General features: G+C 40.7%; 2 protein-coding genes across 3 annotated transcripts in view; one reads left to right on the top strand and one right to left on the bottom strand.

The window, feature by feature from the left end:
* Nucleotides 1-3,714, top strand: part of LOC139226779 (dynein axonemal heavy chain 17-like) — a 1,002,254-nt gene extending 998,540 nt beyond the window's left edge. The window contains exons 80-81 of the mRNA XM_070857781.1: nt 1,683-1,908; nt 3,341-3,714. Of these exons, the coding sequence (XP_070713882.1) occupies nt 1,683-1,908; nt 3,341-3,588 (474 nt within the window). The 3' untranslated portion in view covers nt 3,589-3,714. The remainder of the gene's footprint in view (nt 1-1,682; nt 1,909-3,340) is intronic.
* The window catches only part of LOC139226778 (CDP-diacylglycerol--glycerol-3-phosphate 3-phosphatidyltransferase, mitochondrial), a 40,575-nt gene continuing 30,518 nt past the window's right edge, over nt 3,113-13,169 (bottom strand). The window contains exons 8-10 of one of the 2 annotated variants that reach the window (XM_070857778.1): nt 8,849-8,997; nt 6,822-6,965; nt 3,113-3,522 (exon numbers count right to left, since the gene is read on the bottom strand). In XM_070857778.1, the coding sequence (XP_070713879.1) occupies nt 6,846-6,965; nt 8,849-8,997 (269 nt within the window). In that variant the 3' untranslated portion in view covers nt 3,113-3,522; nt 6,822-6,845. Of the gene's footprint in view, nt 3,523-6,821; nt 6,966-8,848; nt 8,998-13,169 lie in introns of those variants that run through there. The other variant, XM_070857779.1, reaches the window with a different exon arrangement.

A 13,169-nucleotide genomic window follows, 5' to 3' on the forward strand; every position in this document is an offset into this window, starting at 1 on the left:
TCCACCTGAACAAGCTGACAAGGCCTCATCTGAAAGATGTCATCTCTGACATGTAACCATGGCTTAGAAATCCTGGTTGAGGGCTTCCCGTGGGTGATTGACAGAAAATGTTAAAAAAGATGCGCACCTACCTGTTCCTGCTGCGCCCACCAGCGACCCCGGTCCTGAGGCCTCCACTCACTGCACATTGGAATGCGTGCACATCTGGACGTCAGTAAGCTGGAGCTGGAGTCACATGGCTCTGGACAGCCAATCCAGGTACAGTATTTTCTCATTCATAATAATGGGAACTCGGTAAGTAGGAGTTCCCATTATGATTGAGGAACACCACCCACTCCGCCCCACCCAAACAAATAAATAGAGTAAGTACACCACATATTTAAAATTAATTTACATTAAAGTTATTAATGTCATTAAAAAAAAGTCCAATTTTTTTTTAAAAGGTTTTTTAATTATGGTTTAAAATAAACTTACCTTAGTGGGCAGGGTTTTTAATATTAAAATGTGTTTTAAAAACTTTTATTTTACTATGTTTTTATGTTTTAAAACTCATGCCTGTAAAAGTAGGCTACGCGCCTTCTTTTATCAGACGCAAGAGTTTTCAGGACATCTGCTGGGCTAGATATGGGTAAATATTGCAATCTTGCCCATCCATGCGAATGTCCTGGCTGTGGGGATACGGAGGATCTGTCAAGCCAGAGTTTGACAGATCGGAAAAGCCGGTTTTCAGCGCATGCACATTGCGCGCTGAAAACCGGCTTTTGCGAGGCCTCCCCGCAAAGCTGACGGACCCGGGGAGGCTGGGATTTCTCGGCCAATACCTCAGTACAGCCTACATTACATGCTGGTGTCCTACAATGGGGGTTGAACCCACAACCTGATTCAGAAGCAAGAGTGCTATCTCTGAGCCAAGCTGACACTTCTACGAACATCTGAAAAATGATAGACTGCAAAAGATCTACTGGATCTTCCAGCCAGTCCCATACAGTTATGATGCCTTGTGCACCCAACCCCATGCTGAGCCATGTGACCTTCTGGGAGAAGCGAGAAACCAGTTAGAAACCCAGGCCAATAATTCCTCTCCGACCCCTTCAGCGATTGATACTCGTCCTGGAGACAGCCTTGACCAATGTTACAACGTATCTACCACTTGTACGAGGTGTTCGCCATCCCAACCAGAAACTGTTCCAGCTCTTGTTCAAAGGAATTCAGCAAGCCAGTAGCCTGTTCTACAGGTTCACATATCTAACCTAGTTCTACCCTTAGATAACTTGCAAATGAGCCCTGGTCCTACCTAATCTATTCAGTTGAAACAATTGAACTACACAAGCAACATCTAATCCCTTCATACCTCGATCACATCACCCCCAATTCTATGCTTCTCTAAAGTATAGAGACCCAGCTGGGTAACGTAAATGCTTTAAACTGGGAATTAATCTTCATTCTCTCCTCTTCGCCCTTTACAAAGCCTTAATATCACCCACCATGTAAGGAGACCAGAACTGAGGTCTGATTAAGGTCTTGTACGACAAGCTGGTGTACTTTGCTTTACAGTGAATAGTCCTGTAAATACATTCCAGCACCCGATTTGCTTTAGCAATTTATTTTATGAAAATAGTTTTAAAATGTATATAGGGATGAATAATTTGCTGCAACTTTCTCACTTGTCTATTTATTTCCAGGATTTAGAATCATGGAGTGCAGATTTTGCTCTGCCTAGTGCAGTGTGGCTTGGTGGATTTTTCAATCCACAGTCTTTCCTCACAGCTATAATGCAATCTATGGCCAGAAAAAATGAATGGCCACTGGATAAAATGTGTCTAACTGTGGAAGTTACAAAAAAAACCAAAGAAGATATGACAAGTGCTCCCAGAGAAGGAGCCTTCATCCATGGGCTGTACATGGAAGGTAAGACATTTCCATACTAATAATCACCGGTGATTATCTGTACAAACATTTTTGTGCCCTTTTTGCGCATGAGCGCTCGATCCGGTTGCGCATGTGCACTATGATGTATGAGGAAGCCGAAAGTGGGGCTGAACCACGTTGTTGAGCCTGGAGCTGCTGCCATTACCGCTCGAGCCTGAGCCTGCTACAAGGGCTTTTGGGTTATCTTTCGAAAATCAATGACTATATATAAAATGAACCTCCAGGACTTTTGCCAAGAATATTGCTGTGATTATCTACACAAACATTTTCACGGTTTTCTGAGAGGGGAGATCGGAGGTGGGAGAGAGACCGGGGCACAGAGAGAGAGAGAGAGAGGCAGAGAAAGAAAGTGTGGGTCCGATTACGTAGGCAGGGAGGATCTAATTACACATTCCAGAAAAACTGCTGGTGTGTCTTATCATCCAAGGGGACCAATCAGGACTTGTAATCAAGGGGCCCCAATCAGAGCTTTAGATGTTGCAAATTAACAATAATCACCATCAATAGCAGCCGTAATTTGCGGCCCCTACGGGCGGGTGCACACGCGCCTTTCGGGGCCTTGCAAGTTCTGGATATAGGCATGTGCTAAAACCCGGAACTTGCGACCTGTCAAGAATTCTCTTTTGACAGATCACATGCATCCCTGGGGAAAAGGCCTCCGTGGGCGGAGAGTTGAGCTATAACCCAATGAATGGCCATGAAATTCTTACACCCAAGAGTTTAAAAAACATTAATAACATTTTATTTTTATAATTTATACAAAACCCTGTGCAAAAAGGTAAATTTATTTTTAGTCCTGTTAAAACATGTAAATTTCTCAAATTAAATGCCATTTTATTTAAGTTTCCTTAAATAAAATGACATTTAATTTGAGAAACAGCATGCACCCCTGGGATACATGGACATCTATCAATGCAGGCCTACGCGTAGAGGCCCAGGAGCGCAAGTCTCCGTGCATCCCAAGGCAGAAGGCAAGTGTGTAGGTTTCTTGCTGGTCGGAGGCATCCACCCGCGGGAAGCCTCTGACCGCAAATTCAGCCCTGTGTTTTAACAAAATAGTAACTGTAGCTGAAACAATTTTATTGTTGAACTAATACATCACTATAAAATGTGTTAAATACAGGAAAAGCTGTTTAACTATGAGCATGTAATGATACATAAATGTAAAAGAAAATTCTACAACCAACTTGCAATTAATTTTATTAGATTTTACCAAATTAGCAGGCTTCTAAATACATAAGAAATCGCTTACAAAGTTTCCTTAAATACAGAGACATTCTATCAGGGACAGTACTTATTCAGTCTTCATTATTTTTGTTTGTTTACATTTTTTTTAAACCGTAAACAAACTATGTACTTGCGGTAAAAGATTTTCCAGTTAAATGACTCATAATATTTTCTCTGCTGAAAGGTGCACGTTGGGAGAAGAACACTGGAGTTCTTACTGATGCACGACTGAAGGAGCTCACACCAGCGATGCCAGTTGCATTTATCAAAGCCATTCCAGTGGATCGTCAAGAATTCAGAAACATTTACGAGTGCCCAGTGTATAAAACCCGCACCCGAGGTCCTACTTACGTCTGGACATTTAACCTGAAAACAAAAGAAAAACGAGCTAAGTGGATCCTTGCAGCTGTTGCAGTTTTACTACAAGTTTAAACTGGAAAGAAGTCAAGAGTTATAAACTGAAACCTCATAAAATGTTATGACACAGATTTTTTTTTTTAAATTCAAATGTCTGCTTAAAAGGTTTTTGAATAAATGTTACATGCTTAAAATGAATAATCTAATTGAAGTGCATATTTGATTTTATTCAAGCAGAACTAATGCAAAATTAAACAGAAGAGGTTTATGGGAAGCTTTGAAAGTTTAGATGCTTTGTGATATCTGTTGCAACTTTGACTTCCTATTCTTTCTACAACACAAGTTAGCCAGAGACTGTACTGAAGGATTAAATACACATACAGGCTGGGACTAGTTTTCATGGCTGTCCTATTATCTTTACACTTAAAAGTTTCTTCAATTTCTTTTCATGACCCACATCCTCCAAGTATGCATAAGTAAACTTAGATTCACAACAGGACTAATCATTGAAGACTCAGCAGAGTAAAGTTTCATCTTTACCCCTGGAAATTGGAAAATATTGCAGGGAGGTTCACATGCCCATAAGAGACCCCCAATTTTCCATCACCTCTGACATGAGAAGAATTTACCTTCTCCCACAACAACAGAGTAGTAATGAGGATGTGTGGAGTTATTGTTATTTAACCTTGAAAAGGAGATGGGTAGATATGGGATTTAACAGAACTGAAGTTTGTAATGTTAAACAGATATCCTGAAGTTCTAGACTTTATGTCCATTATTAGGTACATCCCTCAGAAGATTGAGTTGGTTAATAGTACAATGATCTACATCAGAAATTGGCTCTATGGTGTAAGTGGCAGGCCAGTAAATTCTAAAGTTTTTGAATATGTCATATTTCAGAAACCACACTTCAAGGTGTGACACTATTACAGACACAAGCTAGTGACCTTAAGAAAATAAGACCCTGAAATTTAATTGGGGGGTGGGGAGGGGGAAATCTGGTGGTCTTCTGTTATAACTCCTACAGATCCTCCAGGAAAGTTAGAGACTGGAAATGGCAGAAACCTGGCATTACAAAGAGGTTTCCTCAATGTCTCATAAGGGGCAGAACTTCCATCCACTCTTTAGCAGGTAAATGAAGAGCAGGGAGCAAGAACTCCCTAAGTCAGGAATTCCCATTCCTGATTACTCAACTGAGATTCGGCCTGGACTCCCAAAGGACAAAAAAATTGTTTTGGTGATCAGGCCCAACTGTCAAGGGACCAAAGAGATAATGGGCATGGTAGGGGGAGGTCCTGGCCAAACCCCTCTCCTACAGGTAGGCGGAGGTAGATGATGCATCAAAAAATGGTAGTTGCACCTGCCCCATGCAATAAGGTGCCCTCCCGCTGTTGCCGCAAACTCTGGTGGGGTCAGCACTGGAGGCAGCTATAAGAATTGTGATTCAAGGAATTTTGGGGCCCAATGTTCCACTTTAGCAGCAAAATATGCATTTTACATGGTGTAATAACTCTTTCCTTTTAAAACAGCATATTCCTCATGGACATCCATTGTATCAGCTTATGGTCTTGTGACTAACTGAACTAATGTTAATGAATACCATTTATTACTTCCACCACAGAAGGAAGAAAATAGGCTCTAAACTTGAAGTTTAATAAGGCCAATATCACAGGGATGACTCTCATCCCCAGTTAAATCAGATGGTGAACATTTGAAATGTGCCTGACTTAGTTAAACCTGACTCAGTTTCTGAGTTAAGCATATTTTCAATGGGTTGAGCCAGACGGGAATACTGCCTGTGAATAAGCACATATCTCAGATGGGGATGTTCAAAAGCAGCAGCCAGAGAGCTTGCAGCAAGACTTTCAACTGGCTGGCCAGCAATTACGAATACTCAGTTTCCTGGGACAGTCTTTGTTTTCAGCCAGGAGCTTCCCACCCATCCCAGAGACGGCCCAGGAAATGTTCGTCAAGCACAAAGGGGGAAAAGACTGTGTTACAGATTTCCACTGTTAGCGCCTCAGAACTTGCCACACATGGGGTGTTCAGCAGGGGAAATCCGCTCCCCCATATCTCTGAGGTTATTCTAAACTCAACAAAAGAAAATAACGCTCCCATTTGTTGTTTCTTTTCAAAACTGAAAGGCTGAAGGATAGGGCATGACATCACCCAATAAATACCAATCAGTAAGGGCCTTACTTACAAATTATTCCCAAAAGATACACAATTGCAAGAGAATATGAAAACCATTTCTCACTAAGGGGTTAAATGGTTAGATCCGCTTCTCCGCAGCAACAAGGCATAATAGATTTAAATTAATTTTTCAAAATGTAATGAAATAATTTTAAATATGTAATTTTTAAAAATGTGTTGTTTAAATGTATTTTTGGGGAGTATTCCCATTCATGCAAATGAGGATTTCATTCATACATACGGAATCCCCATAAGCATGAATGAAATCCCCTTCTTTCATTCATTGGGCCAGCCCATGTGATCCCAGGGGCGCTTGCAAACCACCTGCGGCCCTGGGATACATAGGCCTCTACCCCCTGGAGAGGTGCGAGTCTCCGTACCTTCCGGACCACCAGGTACACGGGCATTTTATTTGCGGATCGGAAGCATTTCCCCGCGGGTAGCCTCTGACCACAATTCAGGGCCTTAGTATTTGAATGGGCAGGAGCATTCGATAGTGGACAACTAGTAGCTTAAAGTTAAAAAATACTTTGACGTACCTTCCCCAATCACGCTCAAATTTGTTTCAGATCCCTCAGCTGAGATACTCAATAAGTGTGCAATCAACCAAATTCCTGTCTAGCATTCATTCCAATATTTCCAAACTTACATTCTTATTGCCTAATCAGAAGTAGAATAATGAAAACTGCTATCATTCTGAAACATTGCTGATTCTGAATCTATTTTACAACCTAGTCGTTTTCTCCAAAATGTAACTAATAGTTATAGAATGTATCACATCATTATTACTCAGCCTGACATTTAACCTGGGATAAAGTGTAATCAGTCCTCCAATTATAACATTTCCAACTTTTCCATTTTGACAAAGAAACATTGACAACTACTAGGTCTTCATGCAAACTTGAATAAAATGAGTTTTGATGTCAGCAGACTGAAATCAATCATTGAAACACAGAAAATCTTAAGGCCAGTGGAGACCATACACAATGTATTGATGCAAAGTTGGCAGTATAACTGCAGTCTTTAAAGCCTTTTCCTTGCTTCCATCTATTCAAAACAGTTTTATAAACTTGGGTATAAAAACAAAGCTACTAGTTGAACTATAATGAACTTACAATAGGAGGGCCTTCCTTTAGTTTCTAGAAAAAGTTCTTTATAAGTGGCGTTACCAGCTTCACCCAGAGCTTGACATATCTATTGGGTTGCTCAAATGTAGTCGTCAAAACCTCACTTGACAGGCAGTATAGATGCTCTTGTTCCTAGAAAACACAGGTAAATTTTAATATTTGTCTTAGCTGCAATATTAATTTAATGTATCACACAGTACAGTAGTTATTCTTTGAATGAAAGTATATTTCACATAGCCAGAAGAGAAATTAGGAAGGCTCAGAATATATGAAAAGACTGGGATTCAACATAAAGAGTAATAACTCTACTGCTTGTATCCCAAACTGCACCAAGTCCTGCTTGACCATCACCTCCATCCTCGCTGATCGACATTAACTCCCAGTTCCCCATCACTCCAATTTTTTTAATTCTCGTCCTTATCTTTCAATTCCATCACTGTCTCACCTGCCCCTGAAATCTGTAACCACCTTCAACCCGACAACCTCTTCCCAACTCCCTGACTCCGGCTGCTTGTACATTCCCCACCCCTTCACCTTACTGAAACTCCACTTTCTAGAATTTCCTCCCTAAGCCCTTCCATCTCCCTCTCCTCATTTAGGATCCCCATTAAAATCCATGTCTTGGACCAAACTTTTGGTCACCCTGCTTAGTCTCAGCATCCATTCTTCAAGACTTTGTGAAGCATCTTGGAGCATTTTTCTACATTAAAGCTGTTATATAAATGCAAATTGCTGTTGCAATAGCAAGAGCTTTTATAAGCACATCATTAGCAAAAGATAGTTAAAGGGTAGGACCAGTAAGACATGAAGGCTGTAAACCTATTGTAGAGAATAGAAGAATGGATAAGATTCTCAACAAGTATTTTGCCTCTATATTTTGAATAGAATACTGGAAGAACTACAGGTTTACCCAGGAGGACATGGAAAAGCAACACTGGAGCAGAGAACGATAAGGAAGAATCCAATATAAATGTTCAAAATTATGAAAGAGGTTGAAAGTAAATAGAAAAAAATTATTTCCACGAATCTGCAAATTAATAACATGGAACCAAAATCTCAGAATTAGTGCTGGAAGCTTAAAGGGGGATTAGAAGGATCTTTCCCCTGCATAAAAAAATGCTTTTCTACAAATGGCTATTGAAGGCAACTCAGTTGCAGTTTAAGAGACAATTAGATAAACACTTGAAAGATACTAAAAGGGTCCAATGAAAAAGCAGGGAATAGAATTGAAGTAGATAAGCTCCAGTAAGTGAGTCAGCACCAGCACATGCACTGATAAGACTCAATGGGCCTCCAATTTCTGATTCAAAGATGCTTTTCCACCTATTTTCTAATTGCAAATGGGTTTAAATTAGATGGCTTACGTGTCTAATTAACAGCTCATACAGCACTTGAAAGAACCTTTAAATATTGAGACAGTTGTTGACATTTAAACAATATATACTATGCATTAAGATCATCAAGGTTAATTTGTTGACGGAAGCTATTCTGGAGGGGTGATTGAGCAAGGGGCCAAGGAAGCGATCACTCTACATTTATTGTAGGCAGTAGTAATGCAGATCATTCTTTCAATGTAGTCTTATGTTGCACTAGAAGGCTAGATGATGATGATGATGTTGCACTAGAAGGCTTAGTAAAGACAGCATTTCATGTGCGATGTGAGCATGCAGTCTTGGTTATAATGTCAATTAACTGTGTTTTAGAGTGGGGAAGGCATAGATGTTTATATTCATAAAGACATACATGACGCATTATTTACCAGCCTCTGGCTCAGCTCGGTTCCTTCTGACTGAGAAATGGCAATAAGAAAATCATGTAATTTAACCAGTTTTAAAAGTTGGGGGAAAACGTTCATCCTTAGCACTGCTGGTGTGTGAAGCTCTGCATCAGGAGCACTAAAATGGAAAATTTGCCCCTTCATGGAAAGTGGATGTAGATAATTGTATTGTAAATGCGGAACATAAAACAGAAATGAAAGCTTTCTTCCTTTTCAAGTTCACCAATTCATTACTGACCTGCTGTAATTGCTGCTGTAACTTGTGGTTTTCTGTGACAATTGCTAACTGAGCCTCTAGGTCTCTGTGCACAGATCTGTACCCAAAGTTAGGAGAGCCAATCAGAGTTAGGCAAGGCCATTTGCTTCCTGACAGATAATACCACAGACCTACAGAAAAAATGGTAATAATGAAAACTAGCCCCATCTTAGATGAGGGAGAACCACCACATTATTCATTCTTGCTATAATACACCACAGTAATAAATGTTAAATACCATATCTGAATAAAAAGGCTCTTCTTAAACTAGGTGCCTCTATATAGTTCATCTGGCCTGTGTTAGGGGCGATCTATAAGCAGCCATTTGATGTCCCATCAGGTACAGAACACTTGTGCCCTCATAAGATTATAACATACCCTTTAACACACACAAAAAACTACAACAAAATTGGGCTTAACATTTGAGAGCACCAAAATGCGAATTAATCTTTTCACTGATTTATTGTTGAAACTTCAAAAGTAAAAAGACGCAGTTTTAAACTTATTGTAACTTGAAGGAAACATTTGAATTAAAAGAAATAACATTAAAAATGTCTGGTCACTTCTAACCTAATTAAACTATTGTGACTGAAGTAGTCACAGATGGCAACAGAAAATGCTGGCAATCTCAGCAGGTCAGGCAGCATCTGTGAAGAGAAACAGAGTTAACGTTTCAGGTCTGCTGAGATTTCCAGCATTTTCTGTTTTTATTTCAGATTCCAGCATCTGCAGTATTTTGCTTTCGTATTAGTCATAGATGGCTGCAGAACAGCTCACATACACTGCATTAATGATTTACGGTTGCTTTCAAAACCATTCTAAAACAGATGAGGCCATGTATGTCTCAATAGTTAAAAGGGCACATGGCGAAACAAAGCCATTATAGCTAATGAGAAATGTGCAGAGGCAAATTACACTCAAGCAAAAGGCATTTTACAGACTTAAGGAATTTAACTCACAGAACACAGACAAATACCACACACTAGAGAGACCAAAAGCAGTCATTAGAGAAGCTAAGAGATATTTGGAAAAGAAAATGGTGCACAATTGTGGTAGTAATAGCAAAAACTTTTTCAGTTATGTCAGGAGTCAGAAGACCATTAAAAGATGTTATGGGGCCATGGAAAGACAGTTTAGAACAGATTCAAACATTCCCAGGCTATAACAGAACTGTTAAATGATTATTTTACATCAGTCTCTATTCCTGTGAATGATGCTCACTGTCCAGCTGTAGGATGTATTGGAGACAGCAACATTATAAATATTAAAATAGATAGGGATGTCATTTCGGATAGAATAGAAAATCTCAAAATAGATCAGACTTCATATCCAGATAACATCCACCCAAGGGTGGTTAAAGAGATAGGACAGGTGCCCCTTGCCCGCATCTTCAAGAGCTCAATAGAGTCATGGAGAGTTTCCTTAGGCTAGAAGGTATAGATCTGATTTTCAAAAAAGGGGACAAATCAGAGCCAGGGAACTACAGGCTCATTAGTCTAACATCGATCACTGCGAAGATGCTTGAAGAGATCTTAAATACTCTATCATTGGGAAAAAGAAGGGGACATAAGGAGATACTCAACACAGCTTCCGGAAAAGGTTGTGCAGTATCATACAAACTTGCTTGAGTTTTGTGAAGGTTACTAGGTTAGTGGAGGAGGGTAATCTGGTTGACATTGTCCACTTGGATTTTCAAAAAGTCTTTGATAAGGTAACCTTTGTAAGGTAAAATCTTGTGATATCAGTGGGAATGTGATACATTGGATTGGGAATTGGCTCCAACCCGCAGGCAAAAAGTTGTAGTCAATGGTTGTGATCAGCCTAGAGGCAGGCTACTCGTGGTGTCCCACAGGGATAGATGTTAGGCCCATTACAGCTCACTGTTACATTGACGACCTGGACAGTGGTGCTGGGGGTATGGTCAGCAAGTTTGCGGATGATACTAAAATTGGTGCACGTGTTAAAACTGTAGAGCTCAATCTTCTGCAAAACAAATTAGATTTGCTCGGGGAATGTGCCAAACAATGGCAAACGTCACTTAACCTAAAAAAATGCAATGTGATGCATGTAGGCAGGACCAACACAGAATATACTTACCATTTACAGGGAACAATACAGAAAGTGTTTGAGAGAAAAGGATCTAGGTGTTACTGTGCACCGATCACTCAAGGTTCACAACCAAGGCAGAGAAGCCATAGCCAAAGCAAACGGGTTGTATTAATAGAAGCATTTAATAGAAGTCAAAGGACACCGTTCTAACTTTATATAGGTCCTTAGTTAGACCGCATCCAAAGTATTGTGTCCCGTTTTGGTCCCCTCACATGGTGGGTGATTTAGAAGCCTTGGTAAAGGTTCAGGAGAGCCACAAGAATGATTCCCAGCTTAAAGAACCTTAGTTATGCAGAGAAGCCTAAATAGCTGGGTCTATTTACTTAGAATAGTTTAGACAGAGGTGATCTGATAGAGGTATATAAAATAATGAAATTTTGAGTACCTATTGATAGATTATTTCAGTTTGACTGATCTGATTGGAGATGAGCAGGAGTAATGCCGTTAAACTCCACAGGGCTAGATTTAGGCAGTTCTTCTATATCGATAATTTCCACCCATAAAGAAGCCCAGCAGCTCTGGCCAGCATTCAGAAGTACATTCAGAAATACTCCTATATGATATTCCATCACAACCCATGCTGCTGACCCAAATATCAGTACATACACCCAATGGTCAACCAGTGCCTTCAAGTGGCAGATGTCTACACCAACAATCATTGTAGCACAAATTAGTATATCCCCAACATTGCCCACAGAGGATCAGACCCCGGAGCACACCTCAAAACAGAGACAGAACCAAAATGAAGCAACCCCCGTCATAATGAAGTCCTCCTCACTACATCTCCAAGTTCCCTCCAAGTTACACACCATCCTGACCTGGAAATATAACGCCATTCCTTCATAGTCGCTGGGTCAAAATCCTGGAACTCCCTCCGTAACAGCACTGTGGGAGTACCTTCAGCACACAGACTGCAGTTCAAGGAGGCGGCTCAACATCACCTTCTCAAGGGCAATTGGGGATGGGCAATAAATGCCGGCCTTGTCAGTGAAACCCACATCCCAGGAACAAATTTTTAAAAACTTACATTTATATAGTGCCTTTCACGATCACCGGATGTCCCAAAACACTTTACAGCCAATGTAGTACTTTTTGAAGTGTAGTCACTGTGGTAATATTTTTTAAAAACTAACCACCTGCTCTCCAAATTCACATGAAATATCAGCAGAGAAGGAAGGAGAAAATCCATCCACAATGCCCTCCAGAAACCTCCCCATGCACCTGCCTGAGGCAGTACAGTGCAGAAGTCCCAGCATCTGCACAATCAGAACCCCTTCCCCAGGATAGTGGGCCAGAAATTCCTCTGCAGGTCTTCCCGCGGGCAACTGCCTCCTCGCCGGAGATTTTTTACGAAAGTACCTGGTGGTCTAGGAGGCGCCCTATATTCCGATGGGAAAGCCTTCTCCTCCCGCGCTGTGAAGTGCGCTCCTGCCCAGAGGGTTCCGACGCAGAAGGTGCAGTCACGTGTGACTGTTCAGCAAATCAGGTAGGTTCACAGGTTCTCATTAATAGCACTGAGACTCACATAACTACGAGTTCTCAGTGTTATTAATGGGGAAAAAAACAAACACACACTAATAAAAAATAAAAAACAGACCTCGCATAATTAAAATTAATTGAAATTAAAAGTTCAGAAAAAAACAATATATTTCCGATTTTTTTTTTGTTTTGTAATTCGGGTTAAAAATAAACTTACCTTAGTGGGCAGGGTTTTTAACAATACAATGCGTTTATTTTGTTTTATTGTGTTTATGTGCGTTTTTAAACACTTGTGCCTGTAAAAATATGCTATGCACCGGCTTTTTCAGATACAAGATTTTTGAGGACGTTTGCTGGGCAAGATATGCGCAAATCCCGCAATCTTGCCCATACAAATGTCCTCGCTCCCAATCTGTCTAGGATCTGTCAAGCTCCAGCCGGTTTTTAGCGCATGCGCATTGTGCGCTGAAAACTGGTTTTTCCGATGCCTTCCCGGGTCCGTAGAAACTTCGTACGGGCCCGGGACGTTGGAATTTTTGGGCCAATAAAATAACGCCAAAAAATTCCAGATATCAGAATGCCAAAAAAAATGGTTCCCGCTGCCCCCCCACCCCCCGCCCCGATCAGTACAGATAATTTCATGTGTACCAGGGAAAGATAAGCAACACCCACCCAGGGAAGAAGCTCCTGTAATCTCCCAAATCCAGCCAACATT

Source organism: Pristiophorus japonicus, chromosome 16 (genome assembly GCF_044704955.1).
Source record: "Pristiophorus japonicus isolate sPriJap1 chromosome 16, sPriJap1.hap1, whole genome shotgun sequence".
Classification (NCBI taxonomy): Eukaryota; Metazoa; Chordata; class Chondrichthyes; family Pristiophoridae; genus Pristiophorus; species Pristiophorus japonicus.